We start from the raw sequence: 23,679 nt of genomic DNA, 5'->3' as shown, positions 1-23,679 counted from the left end.
ATCGTGACACTGAGTTTAGACTGTGGCTGTGACTCCAGTTATTTGTCTGAATCAGCTTTCCTTGGAAGATATTGTTTTGGGGAGTTCTTTGACTGCACTTTATTTTTATTTATTTTACATTTGTTGACCGGGCTAGTCTAGCTGGATACATGTCCATTTTCAGTAGAGGCCCGGGGAGAAAAGCTCCAAAGAACAGAGGTAGATAGACAGAACATCAGCAGATCAAGTAATTATTAATACATTCATAGGCAAATAAAGCAAGCAAGTAGGTTATACATATTGTTTAAAAGAGGTACAGACTTATGTAGATGGCCTGACATGGCTACATTGTGGACCTTTAAGGTTTTGGGTTGGGTAGAGGCTTCGGTGGGCCTGGGACGTTTGCTATTAGTCTGGATTAGAGCAAGGGCATAGCCATTGGGACTTTAGGAGATCGTTGAGGTGTTTTTTGAATTGGTGAAGAGAGGTCATGTGTCTTAGGTTGTTTGGGAGGGCATTCCAGGATTTGCCAATGGAATTGGCATAGAGTGCCTCACCTCCCGAGTTGTTAGATTTAATGGTCTGTACTTGTAGACTTTTGGATGACCTGAGGGACGTGAGGTTGGAGTAGGGGGTAAGTATTTTGTTCAGTGAGGGGGTTTTGTCTGGATGGTTGATTGTTTTAAATGCCTCAGTGAGTTGGTTGAGTTTGAGAATGTTGGGCAGTTCTAACTATTCCAGTGTCCTTAGATTTTGTCAGTGATGGGTGCGATAGGGCATTCCTGTTATGAATCTGGCTATATGGTTATAGGTTGTAGATAGTTTATTGAGCTCTCTCTTGTTAAGGAAGGAGAATATCGGGGAGGCATAAAGGAGTGTGGAGAGGAGGTGGGTCCGGGCGATAGTTAGTTTGGTGTGCGGGGTTAAGAACTTTATTCTATACATGGACCCGAGTTTCTTGTTTACCGACTTAATGGTCAGGCTGACATGCGTATCAAATTTAAGCTTGTGGTCTATGGTCACCCCTAGTAGTTTGGTGTGGGAGATAGGTTCGATTATGGTCCCATTGTTGGAGGAGACATGAAAGGTTGGGTTGTTGGTATTAGGAGGTTCTTTTCCTTGGGAGGTAATTGGAGTGGGGAAAAATAGAAGTAATTTGGTTTTGGTTGGGTTGAGTAAAAGTTTTAGTTCAGAGAACCATTTTTCAACTAAGGAAAAGCAGTTTTGGTTTGTGACTTGGAGTTTGGCGAGAGAGACGTCAGAGCAGATCAGGGTGGAGTCATCTGCATATTGAATGCAGGTGGCTTTGGGAATGATAGAGTGTAGACCATTTATAAATATGGAAAAAAGAAGGGGACCAAGAATAGATCCTTGGGGAACACCGATGTTAGTGGGGAGTAGGTCTGATAGCCTGTTTTGCCACTGAACCGCCTGTTTTCTACAAGAGAGGTAGGCGTTAAACCAACTTATGGTTGATTTGCTGAGGTGAAAGGTTTCCAGTGTGTGGAGCAACTGTTGGTGATTGACCATGTCAAAGGCTTTCGAAAGGTCAAGAAAGAGCACAGAGGATATTAATTTATTATTGCGGTTGTGGTTGACTAAGTCAACAAAGGAGAGGAGAGCAGTGGTTGTGCTATGATGGGGGCGAAAGCCGTGCTGGGTGTTAGACAGGAGGTTGTTTCGAGTAAGATGGGTAATGAGTTGCTTGTGAATGCAGCGTTCCATGATTTTGGCTAGAGGAGACAGTATAGCTATGGGTCTGTAGTTAGATGTGTCAGTGGAGGACCCTTCTTTATGGAGAGGGATGATATAAGAGATTTTCCAGATTGAGGGAATAGAAGCTTCAGAGATGGTCCGGTTGATCAAGATAGAAACAGGGTAGGCTATGTCATCAGATGCTATTTGTAAGTAATTTGCTGGGAGTAAGTCAGCCGCTAAGGTGGTTGGTTTGAGTTTTTTCAAGAGGGTTTGAATATGGGAGGTAGATGTTGGTTGTAGGTTAAAGGAGGGTTGAGTTGGGTCTTTAGTTAAGGTTACAGCCGAGGGAGAAGTAGTAAGCTGACTGGCGAAGGGACTGGATGGTCTCGGCAAAAAAGAATTAAAAGTGTTGGCACTTAGTTTGCATTCATCTGAAAACTTGGTCAGCCAGAGGCCCTTGATGTTGGCCTTTACTTCAGAGAAGTAAATGTCTAAAAGGAACTGGCCAGCCCTGAGGAAGTGTGCTAGTGACCAGATTTTTTGTGGAAGTGGACTTCCCATTGTAAATTCTTAAGGTCTGAGAGCCACCTGGCTATCCAATGGGTGACATGGGTGTTAATACCCAATTCCTTGTGTTTGTCTACAGTGCCCAACAGGGGTACTATAGAAAATGCCTTGGTCAGGGTAGGTCGTGTGCACCATTTTTTTCTAGTTTGTTGCTTTGGTAATGGCCTTGAAGTCCAGCAGGGTTTCCTTAAGAGCTAATCTTTTGTCTATAGTGGTATCCAATAATGTCCTGACTAAGATCACTTACAGTTTTCTTAATCTGTTATCAACTGCTAAGTTCTGTCCAGCGTACCAAAGTTTTACCTTTCCAGTGTTGTACATCCAACATGTGATCTTAGCACATCTGTGTAAATCATATAGGCAGAGGTATGAACATAATTCTTTAGTCTATCTTATGGCAAGCCTGAACACAGGTCATATATCCTTTGGACTGATTGTTTGGTCATTGGTACCATTGCTTTGAGTAAACTTGTAAGTGCCTCATTAGGGGAACCTTACTTATACCTATAAGCAAAACACTTTAAAAAAAAAAGGTGAAGTGTAGTAAGGAAATCTGTTCAAAGGCTTTCAGACCTAGTGTCTTCTGTTTAAGCCTGTTCCATTTGCTAATTGTTTTTATCGAAGATGTTTTGATCCCATTTTTCTTTGCTCAATACTTTTTTGGATGACAAACATTTGATGCACTCCATCATGATGGATTCTGCTTCCCACAGACATCTGCTACTTAATAAAAAGCTTAAAAGACCTAGACAGGAGACTTGCTCAGCTCTTTCTAATTCTGAAGTACCCACTTAGGTTTCAGAACCTGCTGGATATTGAATTCCATCTCAGTTGTCCTCTGAGACCCCGCCGGAGACTGGTATGGTGTCAGAGGACCTTACAACTGAGGAATCCACAGAAAAAGCTGAGCTGTGAATTGTCATCTCTGAGGACATTTCTCAGATATTAGTTATGGAAGAGATCCCAGGTAAAAACTTGCTGAGGTACGTCAGGGATGTGAAATGCATGTTTGGTTCAGGCAGACATCACTCCAAAAGCAGTACCAAAAAGCTAAGCTTGTAACTTCTCCTTCTCCTACTGTAGAGAAGGAATAGATAGATGTACATTTTTCAAGCTTTGCTCAAGTCTGTTTTGGTCCTAAAGTCTCCTTCCTTTTCTTCCCAGCCCCCTCCTCCTGATCCTCAAAAGGTTGCTGTGGAGTTGCCGCCTTCTGAAGAGGAGGCTACTGATTAAGTTCATTCACTGGCCACATCCCTTTTTTCTGACTCGTGGAAGAAACTTCTTTGAGACAATTTTAAACACGATGAGGCATTTTGAGTGGGAGTCTAGGCATCTTAGAAGTCCAGCAAAGATACTACAGCCTCTTGGAAATGGCCAACCCAGTCCCTTTCCTAGCCATGGTTATACATTGCAAACTGAGTAATGTAAGCAGATTTTGCTTGAGAAAGTCCTATTTCATTCAGTACCTTCATAAACTACAAAACTAAATTGTCTGTCTTACTGTCCAACCAAATATTTTCCTTCAGATTTACTTAAGTCTGTGTTTCAAGTTTGTGCTACATTAATCAGTGCTGCTACCGAAGTACATGATTACAATTCCTCAGTGCACCTGACATCCCCTTCCAAAAACTGAAATCTTACTTGAAAGTTTTGGAGGTTTTTTTTTGTATGTATGTATTTGAGGGGCCAATATTAATATGTATTCTAGATTTGTTTTGCTACTTTCTAGCAATAAAAGTTAAGGTTTCTTTCCACCCCACTAACTACCTTGATTATAGCAAGCTCAGATGCTCATAACCCTAACTACGTATTATACAGCAGGAACTACTTATTGTAACAGTTGTTAGTGTCTTATGTACTTTGCAGATGATAAAGATTCTAGTTGTCTACTGATGTACTATGTTCTTCATCTATAACTATGTAATTGTTAATTGCTATGTTGATCAAATTGTTAATTGCTATGTAAATCCAATGCAACTACTGTCTGTATATTTTAACTGTGGAGCTTTTCTCCCCAGGCCTCCACTGAAAATGGACCTACATCCAGTCGGACACTCCCGGTCAACAAATGTAAATAGATAAATATAATAAATAAAAAGTCCCCTGTTTCTTGCATCATCTTCATTAACTGTTTTTCCTATGGCTCCAAGACTAACAAGTTGGGTGCAATAAATTTTATCTCCTTGTAGGAGCATAGTATACTTCAGTAGGAAGTTAAACCTACCCATTATGTAAGGACAGGGTATGAGTAAGTAGATATATGAAATTGTTTTATACCGTATATGTAAAATTGCCACTAATAGACGTCTTTGTTGTACTACATTTATACCATCCGTGTGTCCTTTTTTTAAACAACTTTATTGAATCATCACGTGATACAGGCAAATATACATTTATAAAAAAGTAATCAAATTGTGTTAAATTAACATTAGCAAACATTATACTTCACACATATTGCTATATATATCCTGTAACCTAAGCAACATTACATAAATTATTCAATTCCTGCCCCTTTTTTAAACAAGAAACATCTTTATTAAACCATCACTTACAACATACACAATCATACGTTTATATAAATGAAAACGAACCGCACCAACACAATCGTAGTTGCAAGCATTTTGTCACAAACCATACTGATGCACTCCCAGCTGCAGACATTATACATCACTGTACCCAGTCGTTTTCAGTCAAACATTACATAACTCATGTAAGTCCTGCCTTCTTTTAAACCTTATACCTCACCTGTATATATTGTTCCCACAATGTCCATGTTTCCTATGTTGTGTGCTCCTACCCTTTTCCTAAAGATCTCAGTTCCAGTTGTTTATGTTACTATATTCACTACTTCTTATATAGTTGAATTAACTTTTGATTTCCATTTTCTAGTAATTGCTTTGTTGGGAGCCACCATAATTAGACGCAGCAAGGCCTTTCTATGTCTAGGCAATTCTGATTCTGTACCATGGCTTGGAAAAATAATTTCCCTAGTCACACCAAATCCACCCACCCAACATCTCTGATAATGCATCCCGCAGGGAATCCTTAAAGTCTGCCAACTCACTACACTCCCAGAAAATGTTCTCAAGTACCAATTTCTTCCCTGTCACGCCTCCAGCATTTGCTGTCTACCTGAGGAAAAATTCTCTGAAGTCTACTTGGGGCATAAAATTTCTATGTAAACGTTTCCAAGCAAAAATACTAAATCATCTAGATTGTGTTGCATATTTGGGAGATGTACACATATCCTCCCATTGTTTCTTTATGAATTGCTTATCCAGTCAATCTTCCCAATCCTTTCTAGCCTCCTCTGATTGATTCTATTTATCTTGTAATATTTTATATGCTCTACAAATTATTCCTTTTTTTTAATAGCAGCTTCTGTTCTAGATTCTACTAAATTTTCATTTAGGACCCCCCCCTTTTTCTTTCTCTTTGCCTATACTCCATCAGTCCTTGATAAGGAAGGCAGTCTCTAACTTGCAGTCAAAATAAATTCTTGTCCTCTTCCCATTCTGTTACCTTTCCCTCTCTAGTTGTTTGCTCCCAATACCTTGGTTCATTTGTCAGTGCTCTCCAATAAATTCCAGCCCCAGCCCCCTCTTGCCTATTGTCTATATCCCCAATTGCAGTTATCCTTATCGGCAAAAATCTCCTTTCTTCATTCCTGTGTTGGCTTAGTTTTTAGAATACTCGTACTATGTCTGCGTCTTTACTGAATTTGTATTTTCAAACTCATCTTTTTTGCTTTACCACTTTCTGTGTGGTTAAGTACATCATTTGCATTTGTCATTGTCTCTGTGATCACCCTCACACCAGGAATATTCACACAGATACATACCATCTATAAGAACAGTTTACCAGGTAATGAAATCAAAAAAGGCGGTTCTTGACATTCCTGTTATGCCATCTTTGCTTGAAAAGGCTGGTAGGTTGCATTTGAATAGTGTAAAAATGGAAATATTTGTTTTGTATTACAGAATAATGCTGATAGTACTTTATATTTAAAATCAGAACAGAGTTATAATATTTGTTCTGATACTCTGGTAGCCTCTCAACATACAATTACCAGAGTTGGAGTTCGTCAAATGACATCTTCCATTAGAGTTTTTTTCTGTACGAATGTTGCTGAAATCAGATATTATGTATACAATATTCATAAATGTAAGTCACTAGTGTAAACAATCCTTTTTCACATTCCGATTTTTCAAGGTAATATATTTAAAGAAGACACCAGAAGATGTGTATCGATCACTTGTATCTGGTTCAAATCCCCCGTATTTGCCATTCAGGTAGGTTTCTAGCTTTGCCATTCATGTTTGTTGATGAAGCAGTAATGTTTCTTTTACGAGCAGTGGAAGATTTTAGTTCTTGTAACTAAATCATTTTTAAACTAGGTTTGAATGGATTTTGCGTGCATGCCTTTTATAGAAAGCTAAATAAATGTCTGAATTACTTTAGCTATTTTATTTTTATTAACACAAGTTAAGTTTGCGTGCCCTGCCAATACATATGTAAAAGTCACTTCAAGTATTTGCAGGAACTAAGCACTATGCTGCAAAATAATTTACGCATTTAATATGAGGAAAAGTGAGGAAGAGTTCACGGTCTGCTGGTAGTATATCATAAAATATAAACATAAACCAGTCTTAAAGTGAGTAGTATGCAGCAGTACATCAGAAATGAATGAAAACAATTAGAAAATGCTTCTGATTTGTGAAAATGTAGCTTATCCATATTTGTGGATCACAGCACTATGTTTTTTTGTCTGAAAAGGTCAGCAGGTATTAAGAGATAAAAAATGCCCCAAGGAGTGAGGGCTGCTGTAGGGTAATCTTCACTTCTCTTGTTAAAAGTCAGGCTTAAAAAAATATTAATAAGTAACCATATATTTATTTTTAAGAGGGTAAGAGTATTTTGTTTTTGTCATCTTGCAAACAAACGGGCATTTTATTTATTTATTTTTTTAATTCATTTGGTGGAGAAAAGATGAGGGGAGTGAATTCTACCATTTCAGGAAGGCACTTGTATTTTGTGGTTTCATTTAATTCTCTTAGTTTACATTATCAAATATCTCATGAGATGCATATTTGGCAAGGTAATACTAGTCATCATCTTCTTTTGGCTGTTCCCGTTATGGGTCGCCACAGCAGATCACCTGTTTCCACTTCTTCCTGTCCTCTGCATCTTGCTCTGTCACACCAACCACCTGCATGTCCTCTCTCACCACATCCATAAACCTTATCTTAGGCCTTCCTCTCTTCCTGTTACCTGGTAGCTTCATCCTTAGCATCTTTTTCCCAATATACTCTGCATCCCTCCTCAGCACATGTCCAAACCAACGTAATCGTGCCTCTCTGGCTTTGTCTCCAAACCTTCCAACCTGGGCTGACCCTCGAATATACTTATTCCTAATCCTGTCCACCCTCGTCACACACAGTGCAAATCTTAACATCTTTAATTCTGCCACATCCAGCTTCAAACTCCTGCCTTTTTGTCAATGCCACTGTCTCCAACCCATATAACATAGCTGGTCTCACTACCCTCTTGTTAGACCTTCCCTTTCGCGCTTACAGGTACTCGCCTGTCACAAATCACTCCTGACACTCTTCTCCACCCACTTCATCCTGTCTGTACTCTCTTCTTCACCTCTCTTCCACACCCACCGTTACTCTGAAATATTGATCCCAAGTATTTAAACTCGTCCACCTTCGCCACCTCTACTCCTTGCATCCTCACCATTCCTCTATCCTCCCTCTCATTTACACACATATATACTTAGTCCTGCTGACCTTCATTCCTCTTCTCTCTAGAGCATATCTCCATCTCTCCAGGGTCTCCTCCACCTGTACCCTACTCTCACTACAGATCACAATGTCATCTGCAAACATCATAGTCCACGGGGACTCCTGTCTGATCTCGTCTGTCAACCTTTCTATCACCATTACAAATAAGAAAGGGCTCAGTGCTGATCCTTGATGTAACCCCACCTCCACCTTAAACGCATCCGTCACTCCCACCACAGACCTCACTGCTGTCACACTACCCTCGTACATATCCTGTACCACTCTTACATACTTTTCTGATACTCCTGACTTCCTCATACAGTACCACAACTCCTCTCTAGGCACCCTGTCGTATGCTTTCTCTAAGTCTACAAAAACACAATGCAACTCCTTCCGACATTCTCTGTACTTCTCCATCAACACTCTAAGCAAAGATCGCATCTGTAGTTCTCTTTCCTGGCATGAAACCATACTGCTGGTCACTAATCATCATGTCCATTCTTAACCTTGCTTCCACTACTCTTTCCCATAACTTCATGCTGTGACTGATCAGTTTTATCCCTCTGTAGTTACTACAGCTCTGCACATCACCCTTATTCTTAAAAATTGGTACCAAAACACTTTTTCTCCATTCCTCAGGCATCTTCTCACTTTCCAAGATTTCATTAATCAATCTGGTTAAAAACTCCACTGCCATTTCACCTAAACACCTCCATGCTTCCACAGGTATGTCATCTGGGCCAACAGCCTTTCCATTCTTCATTCTCTTCATAGCTATCCTTACTTCCTCCTTGCTAATCCATTGTACTTCATGATTTACTATCCCTACATCATCCAGCCTTCTCTCCCTCTCCATTCTCTTCATTCATCACCCCCTCAAAGTACTCTTTCCATCTCCTCAACACACTCTCCTCACTTTTGAGTATGTTTCCCTCATTATCCTTTTATCACCTTTACCTGCTGCACATCTTTCCTAGCTCAGTCCCTGTGTCTAGCCAATTGGTACAGGTCCTTTTTCTCCCTCCTCAGTGTCCAACCTTTCATACAACTCTTCATATGCCGTATCCTTAGCCTACGTCACCTCTCTTTGCCGTGCACCTCATCTCCTTATACTCCTGTCTACTTCATCTCTCTGACAATCCCACTTCTTTGCCAACCTCTTTCTCTCTATACTCTCCTGTACTACCTCATTCCACCACCATGTCTCCTTGTCGTCCTTCCTCTGTCCAGATGTGATACCAAGCACCTTTCTAGCCATCTCCCTTACTAGCTCTGCTGTAGTTACCCAGCTATTTGGTAACTCTTCACTGCCACCCAGTGCCTGCCTTAACTCATCCCTGAACTCCACCTCACAATTACCACCACTTGATCCTTGGTGCTGCCCTCACATTCCTCCTCTTCTTGATAACCAACGTCATCCTACAAACCACTATCATATGCTGCCTAACGACACTTTCTCCGGTCACCACTTTACAGTCTCCAATCTCCTTCAAACTGTATGTCACACTATGCTCCTCCCTCTTGTTAAAATGCGTATTCACCACAGCCATGTCCATCCTTTTCACAAAATCCACTACCATCTGACCTTCTGCATTCCTTTGTTTAACACCATACCTACCCATCACTTCCTCATCCCCACTGTTCCCTTCACCAACATGCCCATTTAAATCTGCTCCAATTACCACTCTCTCACCCTTGGGTACAGTCATCACCACTTCATCCAATTCACTCCAAAATTTTTCTTTCTCATCCATTGCACACCCAACTTGTGGAGCATACGCACTAACAACATTCATTACACCATCAATTTCCAGCTTCATAAACATCACTCTATCCGACACTCTTTTCACCTCCAAAACACTCTCAGCATACTGTTCCTTAAGAATAACTCCTACGCCATTTCTCCTCCCATCCACACCGTGATAAAACAATTTGAACCCACCTCCGATACACCTAGCCTTACTCCCCTTCCATCTGGTCTCTTGCACACACAATATACCAACCTTCCTTCTGTCCATCATATCAGCTAGCTCTCTCCCTATACCAGTCATACTGCCAACATTCAAAGTTCTGACCCTCACTACCACAGTCCTAGCCATTCTCCTCTCCTTGTCTTCCGCCTCTTCTCCTTCTTCGACTAACAGTAGCCCAATTTCCACCAGCATCCTGTAGGCTAACAGTACTGGTGGCGGTCGTTGGTAACCCGGGCCTCGACAGATCCGGTATAAAAAAATTTTCTTGGTGACTGCATGAAATGTTTTGGCAAAGTTTTACGCCGGATGCCCTTCCTGATGCAACCCTCCCCATTTATCCGGGCTTGGGACCGGCACAAAGAAATGTACTGGCTTGTGCATCCCCAGTGGCTGGGTTGGCAAGGTAATACTAGTACTTTCCATTAAAGCATATGGATAGCAGCAGAATATTTTATGTGCAACACTATACAAAAACTGCAAGGCTGCAGTAATTGACACACGTCTTACTAAAAGATGTTTTCTCAGAAAAATGCTCGTCCAATGTGGTAGTATTTATTTATTTATTATTTTACATTTGTTGACCGGGCTAGTCTGGCTGGATACATGTCCATTTTCAGCAGAGGCCTGAGGAGAAAAGCTCCACTATATACTAAGTACATTATATAAAAAATTGACTAATCTAAGATATAGCTCAATCAGAAATTACAAAAACAAAAAGAATGAAAGATAATTTCAAAGAGAAAAACAAGTTTACAATATGCAGTTCATTAAATATCAACGATTGTACAAAATGTACATACTTAAATCTCAAAAGTAAAGGCAACAGAACTGAAAAAGGGTAGAGATGAAAAGAGTGGAGGAGAAACAGAGTGAGAGAGGATGGTTAGTCAGGTGTGTTGCAGGAACAAAGCCAATGATTTTGGAAGTATAGTTTAATTTTCTGTTTGAAAAGTGGCAGGGATGTAGTCAGAGTTATGTCACTAGGTAAGAGATTCCAACTTTTACCTATTGTGTTAGCGAATAGAGAATCACCTGCTGTATTGTTTGCCTTTATAGATCTTGTCATGAGTTTACTAGAGGAGCGAAGTGAGTTAAGATTGTTGTAAGGAATTAGAAGTGGAGAGAGTATTGGGGTGTTGTCTGGTAGGTATAATATGTTGTGGGCAATAGTGAGTTGAGGAATTAAGGAAGTTTTGAAATTTAAGCCATCCTAGTTGTTTTAGGTTTATACAATGGTGGGTCCTAAAGGGGTTACTAGTGGCGAGCTATGTTGTTATAGCAAGTTACAAGTTTGTTAAGATTAATTTTCCTAAGGTTTGTATATATAGGGGAAGCATATAGGAGAGTTGATAAAAGATGAGATTTAGCAATCATGGTTCTAGTTGCTGGGGTTAGGAAGGGTTTGATGCGATACAAGGATCCTATTTTTCTGTTAACTAATTTGCTGGTGTTGTTAATGTGCTGATCGAAGGAGAGATTGTTATCAATGGTTATTCCTAAAAGTTTTGTAGTAGGATCAGGAGATATGATAGTACCATTATTTGAGGAGATAGTAAAGTGTAAAGCGGGGGACCGAGTGGTGGGGGAGAAGAGGATGAGTTTTGTTTTTTTGGCATTTAGTAGGAGAAACCGTCTTGAAAACCAAGTTTCTACAGCATTAAAGGTATTTTGGGTCAGTGAGATCAGTTCTGCAGAGGATGGTGCTGAGCAGATAAGGGTAGAATCGTCTGCGTATTGTATGCAGGTTGCTTGTGGGATTGCAGTTTGAAGATCGTTAATAAAGAGGGAAAACAGAAGTGGACCAAGAATGGAGCCCTGGGGAACTCCAATGGAAATGGGCAAGAGTGATGAGATATGGTTTTCCCATATTACTGCTTGTTGTCTGTTAAGATAAGATCTAAACCAATTAATGGCGAATTTATCACAAGAGAGAGAATCGAATGTTTATTAAGAGAGAGTGGTTGACCATGTCGAAAGCTTTAGAGAGATCAATGAAAAGAGCAGAAGAGAGAGTATTGTTGTTTCGATTTTTGTTGATAGTATCTACAAAGGAGAGAAGGGCAATGGTGGTAGTGTGGTGAGGTCTAAAGCCATGCTGACAGTTTGCTATTATGTTGTGATGAGAGAGATAGTGAACAAGTTGCTGATGAATACATTTTTCCATGATTTTTGTTAGGGGTGAGAGAAGGGCAATTGGTCTAAAGTTGGAAAGGTCAAGGGAGTTACCACCTTTATGTAGTGGGATAATATAGGAGATTTTCCAGATGTCAGGGATGGTTCCCTCCTGGATAGTTCTGTTTATAAGTAGGGATATAGGGTATGCTATTTCATTGGCAGCTTTCTGAAGGAAAAGAGATGGGAGCTTGTCTGCAGAAGGGGTGCACGGTTTCAGTTTGTGAATGAGTCTGAAGATGAAAGAAGTAGATATAGGTTTCAGAGAGAAGTTGTAGGAGGGGTTAGCTATGTTAGTTGGAATATAAGAGTTGTTGGTATTCATTTGTTTGGCTAGGGATTGTATAGTTTCAGAGAAAAAAAGAGTTGAATGCATTAGCTGTCTGGAGAGGGGTTTCTGGGTCAGCATTAAGTGGGGAAGGAGTTTTAGCAATTCCTGGGGAAAGAAGTATATTTACTGATGACCAGAATTGTTTAGAATTGTTAAGATGCGTTTCCTGAAGATCACAGTAGAATTTTTTCTGATCAGAGATTATTGATTTCTTAGCCAGATTTCTAAGCTGGCGGAAATGAACTAAATCTGGGTTTTGTCTATGGCATCTCCTTTTTGTCCATGCTTTGTTTCTATTATGAATGAGTTTTTTAGTATCGTTGGTAAGCCATGGGGCTGTTTTGGTCTTTACTCTAATAGAACGTTCAGGAGCATGTGTATCAAGTATGGATAAGAAGGTAGTATTAAAGAATAAGACTGCTTCCTCCAGGGGAAGTGATTTTAAGCAATTCCAATTGCATGCTCTCAGTTCAGCTTGAAAAAGGTCTATGTTAAAATGCTTGGTAGAACGAATTAGCCTTGCATTTGGGATGTTAACACATTCGGAGTTTTCTCTGGTAATGAAGGTTAGGGAGTGGTCGCTGATATTGTCTGGCATAGTACCTACTTTATACTGTTTGTTGACTTTATTTGTAAGTATCCAGTCTAATATACTCTTACTGGGCTTATTGACTCTTGTAGTTGAGGTAATAGTTTGGGTGAAACCATGTAGGTTAATATGAGAGGAGGGATTGTCAGTATTAATAGTGTTCCAATCTATGTTAACGTCGCCTAGAATTATGGTTTCTTGGGGGTAGGTGGTAGAAACCCAGCTAAGGAAGTCTTCTAATATTGGAATGTTATTTCCTGGAGGAAGATACAAGCATATAATGTAAAGGGTTTTTTTGGCGTTAAGTTGGAGTTTAATAATGATGGCTTCTATTTTGCTATCTTGGTTGGGACATGCTGGTTGAGTAGAGATGTTAAGGTGATTTTTGAAAAGTATTGCTACTCCGCCACCCTTACGTTTTAAGCGGTCATGTCTTACTATATTATAACCTAGGGGTATAATCTCTGAGTCCTTTGTGCCTGGGTTTAGCCAGGTTTCAGAGAGGCAAAGAATGTCAAAGGAGTGGATATCTAAGAGGGCATGGATGAAGGGTATTTTCTTATTTATGCTTTGAATGTTGAGGTGTCCTATGAGGAAGTTACTTTTTAGGTTAGGTGAGCAGTTTTGGGGAGGAGGGGAGATAGGGCCAGGGTTGGGGTGGATATCACCATCTTGTAGGCTAGGATTAACTAGTTTATTTAAATAGTTGCTCTTTAGAAAAGTTAAAGGTTTAGTTTTTTTGTCTGATTGTAGGAGGTAGGTAAGGTGATGTATCCTGTGGAATTTAGATAGATGATAGCTAGGGGTGGAGTTAACATTAGAGTATGATGTGAAAGTAAATATAGTAGATGTGTGTCTTTGTGAGGAGTTATGATAGTTAAGTGGAAATTCAAAGAAGGTGAGATGGTATGTTGAGAGAAGGGTGGTCAAGAGTAAAATTAAGAGAATAGGTATAGTTGGTAGGTAGGGATTCATTATTTATTGATTTGAGAAGTGAGGTGGAAAGAGGAAAGTACAAATGAGAGAGAATGAGTGTGGTAAGTAAGAGAGGGGGTACTATATCTATTTAATAGTGTTGGTGAAATAAGAATTGGATTCTATAGGGAATAAAGAATTATATGACTGGAGAAGAAAGAGGAGGGGTACGGAGGGAAGTATAAGAAAAGGGGAAAGGTAATATAAGAATTAAGGTAATAGGGAAAGAGAGAGAAGGGGGGAGAGGAAGGGATGTGTTAAGTCTTGGTAACAAATTGGCGGGAAGGAGATGGATAGGCTAGGAGGGATAGGGGTGTGGCTGAAGAGCTATAAGACTAGGACCCTGGGGTGGGTGGGAATTGGGGTAGGGAGGCGGAGTGAGCACAGAGGCTTAACGGAGCGGTTAGACACCACAGGAGGTCGGATGAGAAAGGAGACAATCAGAAATAGCAGGAAAGTAGCAAGGGAAAGGTGAGAGTCTAGCAGGAAAGGGTAAGACCAAAACCAGAAACACTAGTTAAAATAGCAGAAGCTAATATAGAGTCAGTGTAAAGCATGTAGAGTAAGGAAGCAGGAGTGAGGTAGGTATGGAAGTGAAAGGGAGGAAATAAGGATAAGATAAGAATATGGAGTAGAGGGAGGAACAGAAATAAGCAGTAAGGTAAGGAGAAGAGTACACAGCAGTGGATGAGGGCACGTGGAAACTTTACAGCCAGAGAAAGGCTAGGTTAGAGCCAAGAGTAGCTGCAAGGAGGTCACTAGACGAGAGGGGTGTCCTACTAAATAGTGCAGGTAGAGAGATATGGACAGCAGGTTGTGACTGAGGTAGGGCAAAGAGGAGGCTGAGTGTACAAGTTAAGGGGAGTAGAGGCAGTGAATAAGGAGAGAAAGCTGAAAAAAAAAAAAAGGGGGGGGGAGCAAAGAAAAATTAGAGGTAGCTGGCTGTTGGAGGCTGGAGCATAGGCAACCTTAATCCCTTGTAGGGAGTCCTAATAGGAGCCAAACAAAATCAAAAATACTGCAACTCCAGACGTACTTTCTATTCCCAGTTGAATTGTATGATAGTAGCAGAACTATCAGCTGTTCCTGTTTTGGAGGACCATTCTTAATTTAAGGCCTGATTTAGGATAGCCCTGGTTTTGGAGTTTGTCCCTGTTTTCAGGCTTGACTTTAACACATTTCTTTTTAATCTTCCTTATGTGATCTTTGAAGCTGCCTAGTACTCAGAAAACCACACTAAGTGACAGCAATAATTTAAAGAAAGAGGGCACCTATCATTTCACTCCTTTTTCTGATTTATTTCCATTTTTATCATGCTTTTTTTTTTTTTTTTTTTTTTTAATATATAAACGTGTTTGACTAGTTTCCCACACTCCTACTGGAAGCAGGAAGAGTTAATTATGCTATTACGTATTCAGATTTTATGCTAATTAAATGTCTGACATTTTAGCTGGCTGTTCCTGTTCGAGGGCCTTTGTTCCTGTTTTCAATATCTGCAGGTTCAGAGGTATGAGCAGCAAGCATGGGATGAACAGTACAATCCTAGCCCTAGACACGAACTTTTAGGGAGTGCCACACATTAAAAAAGCTTGATAGTTTGTAAACTCTAAAACAGTCCTTTTAAAAAAGAACAAAGGCAGTTTAAAAGTTGAATGTAAGTGGTTGCATTTTTTAAATGACAGCTTGAAAGCTGCCATATTTAAAACATTTAGTGTTAGTTGGAGGGAAAATAGGCATACTACTCAGGGTACCACGTTTTCTTAATGCAGCTCTGCTAAAGCCTCATAATAATTGATTATGCAAGTGAAAGTTGCACTAACCAGAATGGATACGCTTGCATGGAAAGGTGATGACTTCTGGGGAGATGTTTAGTTTGCACTTTGCAGAATTTTTTTTCTTGCTCTAAAACAAGATAACTACAGAAGGAAGGACTTTTGATACTAGTCATTAGTCTGCTGTTTAAACTTGCACCTCACCCGCTGTGGGATATTTAGCATACATAATAAAACAGTATTTTATCTTGGGCATGCACTTCCTCAGTGGTTTTCAGAGTGAGATATGTAACAAAGGCTGTGGCCAGATGTTGGTGACATTATTTTAAAGTTAGGACTGTAACAGCCAATATCTCAGTAATGATGAGTAGTCATGATGAAAATATGTGCTTTGACATTATTGTGCCCCTAAAGGAGAAAGATACTTTCTATGAGTAGTTGCATGAGTTGTGCAGTATTATGACTGGTCAGCACATGCAACTTTATATGCATGGATTTGTTTTGTATAGATGAGAAATCACAACTGAAGACTAGATTTAAAAAGTACTGATCTGATGTTTGTACTAAGAAAGGAAGATACTCCATGACAATCGAAGCAAACCTCTCAAAATTGTTTAAAAATACTTCTTTATTCCAACAGATATGTAAGCGCTTTCACGTCTCCACGGACGCTTCCTCAGACTTTATAACAGTCACATTTAACTCAAAATCTCCTTAAATAGCATTCCCTTGTGATGAAAACCAATAAAAAAAACTGATAAAAATCACATGTTGCTCATTCTTATAAAATTAACATTAGGCAATACAGGCAACTATACAGAGAAAGAAGAAGGGAAGTGGATTATTGGGCTACAGGCTGACAGAGAGGACACGGCCTTAATGATAAGGTTTCATTGAAACCCTTCATGATTAGATAGACCACTAAAGCACTAACTTTCAGTTGCAATTAAGACATATATACATGTTTTTTAGGATTAGAAATTCATTTAGACATGTTATTTATGATTATGAAGATACTTTTTATAAGTTTTGTATAAGTCTTGTTAGAAGATCCTTCAAGCATTATTTAGTATATATTAATATATGTTTTTATGTTAATTTTATAAGAATGAGCAACATGTGTTTTTTAACAGTTTTTTTTCATTGGTTTTCATCATAAGAGAATGCTATTTATAGAGATTTTGAATTAAATGTAACTGTTATAAAGTCTGAGGAAGCGTCTGTGGAGATATGAAAGTGCTTAATTATCTGTTGGAATAAAGAAGTATTTTTAAACAATTTTGAGAGGTTTGCTTCGATTGTCGTGGAGTATCTTCCTTTCTTAGTACAAGTTTTTATCAAGTGTTTTATTGGGAGATACTTTACCCCTGCAGTGTTTACTATTTTCGTATTAATCTGATGTTGTCAATCTTCATTTATTCCTTGACCTGTGGGTTCGGTTCCGAATTCGGAACAGACTGTGCCATACTACAGCTTGCGATGACCAAAAACTCTTGAGCTTTTTTTCCCCTGCCTATAATGTTCATTTCCATTTTACCTCAGATCTCATTTGCTATTTCCAGTATCAGACGTGTCACCAAACCTTTGGAGCTAAGTACAATTATACTTTAAAATGTTCTAGTTATTTAACTGTTAGTCTTTCTGTTGCTTCGTTAGTCTCTCCATTAGTTTTAGAAACTGCCTACCATATGTTTTCTTTTTTTGCTCCTTTCCATCCTTTTTCTGTTTGGTGCAATCTTCGCTTACCATAGTTGGTAGACTTTTTCATTTCTCTCACTTTCTAGTATATTAAAAAACTAATTTTTTTTATTGTATACCGCTGGTATTTTTTGTCTGCCATTGCTGGTAGAACTTCTCTATACACTTTCCATTTCTGTTTTTCTGTACGTATACTTTAGTACCCTTAGGAATTCTGGGCCTACCATTGCTGGTAGCATTTTACTGTAATTTTTTTCCCTGTCTCAAATTTCCAGTTTTTTGTGTGCTGTTTTCTCTCCTAGATAAGGCTGATAAAGGAAAGGGCACTTCCAGCTTTAAAAAAAATGCCACAAGTGCGAAAGGGAAATGCCTAATTCTGATGGTCATTCACTATGTGTATTAACTGATTGCATCTGCAAGAATGTCCAGTATGCCATGGATTCAGTCTGAGCCTTAGTTGAGTGAAAGAAAATTAATGTTAAAAGGCATGCTTAAATCTTTTTTTGAGGAGGCCTTATCGGGTTCCAGATGTAAGACAGACCCTTCCACCTTTTCATCAAAACCTGAAAAAGAGAAGAAGAAAAGTAACTTGGTGCCAACCTCCCCTTTGGCACTGGTGACTAAGAAATCTAAAATGGAAGTTCCAGAAATGGCTATGGAACTGAAAGCCTCTGCTCCGAAACTGCTTGCATCTTTGGCAGCGGAGCAGACATTACAAAAACAGGGCAAGACTTTGGAACCGACAACCTCTGTTCCATCCACTATATCTGCACTGACACCTGTGGTTCTGAAAATATTTCTTGAACCAGCGTTGATGTTTCCAACAACGCAGTATTCCCCATCTATAGATATCTATGTGGGACAATTGCTAGTCCCTTTTTGGAGAAACCTAAATCTCTCCATCCAGCCAATCACTTCACTCCACCAAGTGCTTATTAGAATTGGGTGCGCTGAGGCTAGTGGATCATATTCTTAAAATGAGAGGGTTACCTTCTATGTCTTGCTTCTGACTACCTCCAGTTCTGGATCTATTTTCTGTCCTCATCTGTAGTTTGGAGACTCTGACCACTACATTACCAGCTCTCTTGGCTCCGGACAGATTTTTTTCTCTGGGGCTGACTACTACTCTTGTGTTCTTCAGTCTTCTCGGAACTGGAGTGCTCCCGGAATGGAGGTTTCTCTGTTCTGATGGGCAGATTTCAACTCCAGTTTTTTCTGAGTCATCCCTGCACCTTGGGGCCTCAGCACATGGGAGCTCCACTGCGGCTTCAGTGCTGGAGGAGCAGGGAGTAACCTCTGTTCCAGCACAGTCGTTCTCTGTTCTGGGCTCCCTTCCCTCTTTGGGAGAACCTGACTTCCAGGCAGTGGAGAGGGCTTTGTCCTCTGTGGGCAACCAGTCATCTGCCCCCCCCCAATCAAAGTTGATCCCTGATCCTTCCTCTTGTTCGGATTCTCAAGCAGCCTGTGCTTTGGGACAGTGAGGGCTGAAACTGCATGGTACACCTGTCCAAGTTCAGATTTTCCCACTGAAGAAGCTCTCACAAACAAAGTGCATGGATTCTCTGGAAAAAATCTGTATTGAGGGATGACTGAAGAAGGGGGGAGGGGGTAGGTCAGCTCCTGAAAATGTCTCCTTTAGAGACATCCTTGAGATCCACAGAGGGGTGGCTGGATGTCCCAACATCCTTCCCCAGAGGAGTCTCAGTATACCAGCCGCTGCTCTCACCCATCTACTTGGATAACTCCACCAGCTGATGACCCCAGCAAGATGATAGTGCAGCAGGTGTGGAAGGTTCCTGATTCCATAGAGCCGATCCCTAAGAGGCCAGATGAAAATCCTGAGCTGAGATCATTTTAATTTTGGGCTAAAGAGTTAGCATTAGATGCCTTGGTTGTGACAGTCAGAAAGAACCGCCTGAGGAGAGTTCCACCATCATCCTCCCCCCGTTCGAGTCTCGGTGATGGATAAGTTTGGGAAGCGGGTATATGCTTCATTGACCTTTGCTCTGGTCATTGAACTTTATGGCACACTTCACTAGACTCCAAAGGGATCTGATTAATGAGTTATCAAATACCCTTGTAGGAGGCATATCTGAAGAAGTCCAACAAAAGTTTGCTTCTCAGTTGGCCACCGAGTCCATATCTAACTCATCCATGAGGCTCTCATAGCATACACAGCCAAGGGATGACCCAGCTGCAGGTTCTGGCATAGCCATAAGGAGACATGCCTGGATGCACTTGTGAATTTGTGGAGCCATTTGTCTTTCTTCGACTTGACCTTTTGACGGATCTTCTCTTACCTAGAAGTTTCTTCCTTAAGATGTGTGAGAAAGATTAAGACCCTTTCTTCAGTGGGCGATATTTCTGTAGTCCTCAACGTTCCTTCTGTAGGAACCAGAGAAGTGGAAAATGTGGTTCCTGAAAAGTCCCATAGGGCCTTTCCAGGACACACTTGGAAGCAGCTCCACTTACAGGAGGAGTTTCAATTTGTCACTCCAGTCGTGACAGAGGTGGCCCACAAAATTAGGGTTCCAGAAATTCTCATGGCCAGGAAGCAGTTGGAGAAAGATTATTCTTTCACCAACATGCCTGGATGCTTCAGACCAGGCATCCAAATCCTCGAAGGAATCGAAGCCGTGTGAGCCCAAGTCATCGGCTCCGAGCTCTTCGAGTAAACTTAGATCACCGTTCCACAGACTTCGGGCCGAGTGTTCAACTGTTGTCAGTTCCGAGCCTCGAGTCTTGGAACCGGTGATGGAGCTCCCTCCCGACTCTATTGAGGTCGGCTCCGTCTTCAGTTCCTTCGACCCGTTCTTCTTCTAAACTCTCCGATGTCGATGTGGATCGTGTGGTGCAGAAGTTATTGGAGCATTCGGCCCTATCCAAACTTATTTCGGTTTCCACCCAGTTGGTGTCGAAACTTGAAGGCCTCCCATTGTCTCCATCCATTCCTCCTCCGAGACCTGTCCAGTCTTTGGAGCCGGAAGAGGTTGATCTTCTGATTGTGGAGCCCTCGGGTCCAGAACCGTCCCTTTCTCGGTCTGTTCCTCTCACCTCGACTCCGTCGGATCCGGTACCGGAGTCTCGGAGCCGACTATCTGTCCTTGGTTCGGGGAGAGTCGAACCGGCGTTTGGTTCCGACTCTTCCCCTCGGGCCTCGGCGGATCGATTCGGCTCCGTCCTCGGGTCGATGCCTTGTGCCTGTCTCAGGGATTCTTCCCATTTCTTCGAACTGGGAGATGCTTCGACTCGGGACCGGGGCCTTCGATCTCATGAGGAAGGTGTTGTCTACCCAGACAACTACATCAGTAGAAGCAACCTCTCCTCCCCATAAAGGGCGTTATCCTCCTCTGCACCCACGGCTACATCCAAGCGTCGAGCACCGGTGTCTCAGCCACCCCTGGAGGGTGCCCCCTCTTCCTCGGAGGCTTCTTGGATGCTCCCCACGAAGAAGTCCCTAGGAAAAGATTGTGTAAGAGGAGACACTTAGATTCTCCACAAGAATCTTTGACATCCGATACTGACTTGGATGAGTCAGAAGGGTCCCCTAAGTCACCTTCAGAAGATGTCTCTTTTTCTGACATATTGGAGATCCTGAAACAGAGAGGTGACTGTGACTGGCAGTCCCTTCCCCCTTCTGAGGATGAGTCAGTCTTGCTGAAGGCATTTGGTGCTCGCCCTTCCTCCTCCTGGGTCACTCCGCCCTTCGATGAATTAATGGAACTTATTGCTCGAAGGGCGTGGGAGGCTCCTGACACAGTGGAACCAGTCCCTAGGAAGCCTAATAAGTATATCACTGCACCCCAGGACAAGACTTACTTGACAAAAGGAGTTCCAGTGGACGCTATGGTGGTGGCAGCGGCCACGAAAAAGGAGATGTCGGAATCTTCCTCATCTGTCCATCCCCCTAATAAAGATTCTAGGACTATGGACAGGGATGGGAAGCGCATTTTTAGTGCAGCGGCTTTTTCCATGCGATCCCTGAACTATTTGACCCACTTTACACGATTACAGAGGGATCTAGTCAAAGAGTTGGGAGATACCCTCCAGGGTACTACAGATGCTGCGGTCTCAGAGAAAGTGACAGCGCAACTTAATACCCTTACATCCATTGTAAACTCGTCCATGAGGCTGATCTCTTACGCAGCCGAAGGTTCGAGTAGGGCAGCAACTTCAGCGATTGCTCTTCAGACAATCCTGGATGCATTTATGTTCATTTGGAAGCCTTCAAGTCTTCCTTTACTAACGCCCCATTTGACGGTGCCACTCTTTTTTGGCCCCAAAGTAAAGGAGACCCTTACCGGTGTGAGCAGGAGGGAAAGACTCTGTCTGCTGTCGGAGTCCGTTTTCCACCCCAACCAGACCGTACCCCAAAGGGCAACGTGGTGGAAAAATGTGGTTTCAAAACCCCAAGGATCTTTCCCAGGCACACAGGGTGATGCCCTTCTAGAGGCAGAGGAGGGGCAGAGGTGGAAGACGCCGCCCTGGCGGCAGAGGGGGTCCGCAGAATCAAGGTGACAGGGATACACTCCCTGGTAAACCTTTCCAGCACTCCTGAGAGGAGGCCCGACTGTCCTGCTCTGGAGGCAGTCGGGTCGCTAGCTTTATACCCTCAGGCCTGGCAAAACATAACTACAGACAGGTGGGTAAAAAGCGTGGTTACCAGAGGTTACAATATACCATTTCTATCCTATCCCATTCCAAAGAAAAGACTCCCAGATGTACCGCCCCATCTGAGAGAGCCAGCAGCTATAGAAATTTCAAAGTTGCTAGAAAAAGAGTCATCCAACCAGTCCCAGCGGACCAAAGAGGATTCGAACTTACTCAAGGTTCTTTTAGTTCCAAAGAAAACAGGGGACTGGAGGCCCATTCTGGACCTAAGCGACCTCAATACCTTCGTCAAGAAAGAAAAGTTCAATGGTCACGCTTCAATCGATCCTTCCATTCTTACAGAAGGACGACTGGATGTGCTCAATAGATCTGAAGGATGCATACTACCACATCAAAATGGCCAGGGCATCCAGAGATCATTTGCGCTTCCGGCTGGGTGCCAGTCACTTTCAGTTTCGAGCCCTGCCCTTTGGTCTGACCTCAGCCCCCAGGGTCTTCACCAAATGCATGGCAGTGGTAGCGTCTCACTTGAGACGCCTAGGATTCAGGTGTTTCCGTATCTGGACGACTGGCTCCTTTCTGCCACCACCCAGCGTCAACTAGTACAGGCCAGAGACTACACTCTTCAACTGTGTATTCACCTAGGAATTTCCGTAAACTTCGAAAAATCCTTACTACAGCCATCACAGCTTATCTTATTCATAGGAGCGGAATTAGATACACATCAGTTAATTCTAAGACTTCCTCCAGAAAGGATACTTTCACTTCAGACTCACATACGTCTTCTTCTCTTGTCCAGGAAATCCCCAGCAAAACTGGTACTGAAGGTTTTGGGACTCATGTCAGCTTCTCTTATTGCAATTCCCTTGGGAAGACTGCACATGAGAGTCCTACAATGGCTACTGTTTGCACAATGGTCGTTCCAACAGCTACCTCTAACACACGAGATTCTTATGACGAACACATGCAAAACACACCTAAACTGGTGGCTTCAGACTTGCAACCTTTCCAAGGGGAGACCATTTGTGCTACCCACGCCTACAGTTACGGTGACCACGGACGCTTCCCTGATAGGGTGGGGGGGCATCTTTCAGAGACAGACAGTCCAAGGCGAATGGACTAATTTAGAGTACAATCTGCACATCAATGTTCTAGAGTTGAGGGCAGTGTTTCTAGCGTTGCAACACTTTGCTCCCCTTCTTCCTCTGGGAACTATTGCAGTTCAGACGGGCAACATGTTGGTAGTCTGGTACATAAACAAGCAAGGGGGAACCAAGTCCTATCAGCTATGCAGAGAGGCCATGAGAATCTGGCAATGGGCGGAGTCCACGGGTCGCTTTCTGATAGCAACGCACATCCCGGGGTCATCCAACGTCATAGCCGACAGGCTGAGCAGAGCAATACTGTTACCGCACGAGTGGTCCCTAAAACAGTCAGTTGCGAAAAAGATTTTTCACACGTGGGGCCAGCCTTCCTGCGATCTGTTTGCGTCTCCAATGAACGCCAAATGCAGGAGCTACTTTGCCCT

The 23,679-nt window shown here is 41.9% G+C and overlaps 1 protein-coding gene across 1 annotated transcript in view; it reads left to right on the top strand.

The window, feature by feature from the left end:
* Positions 1-23,679, top strand: part of CDC14A (cell division cycle 14A) — a 1,552,589-nt gene that overhangs the window by 576,621 nt on the left and 952,289 nt on the right. Inside the window, exon 8 of the mRNA XM_044080231.1 lies at positions 6,457-6,536. Coding sequence (XP_043936166.1) covers positions 6,457-6,536 — 80 coding nt within the window. The remainder of the gene's footprint in view (positions 1-6,456; positions 6,537-23,679) is intronic.

The sequence above is a fragment of the Protopterus annectens genome, chromosome 8.part0 (assembly GCF_019279795.1).
Source record: "Protopterus annectens isolate FY-2018-M chromosome 8.part0, PAN1.0, whole genome shotgun sequence".
Taxonomy (NCBI): domain Eukaryota; kingdom Metazoa; phylum Chordata; order Ceratodontiformes; family Protopteridae; genus Protopterus; species Protopterus annectens.
This window is presented reverse-complemented; position numbering and strand designations above follow the sequence as displayed.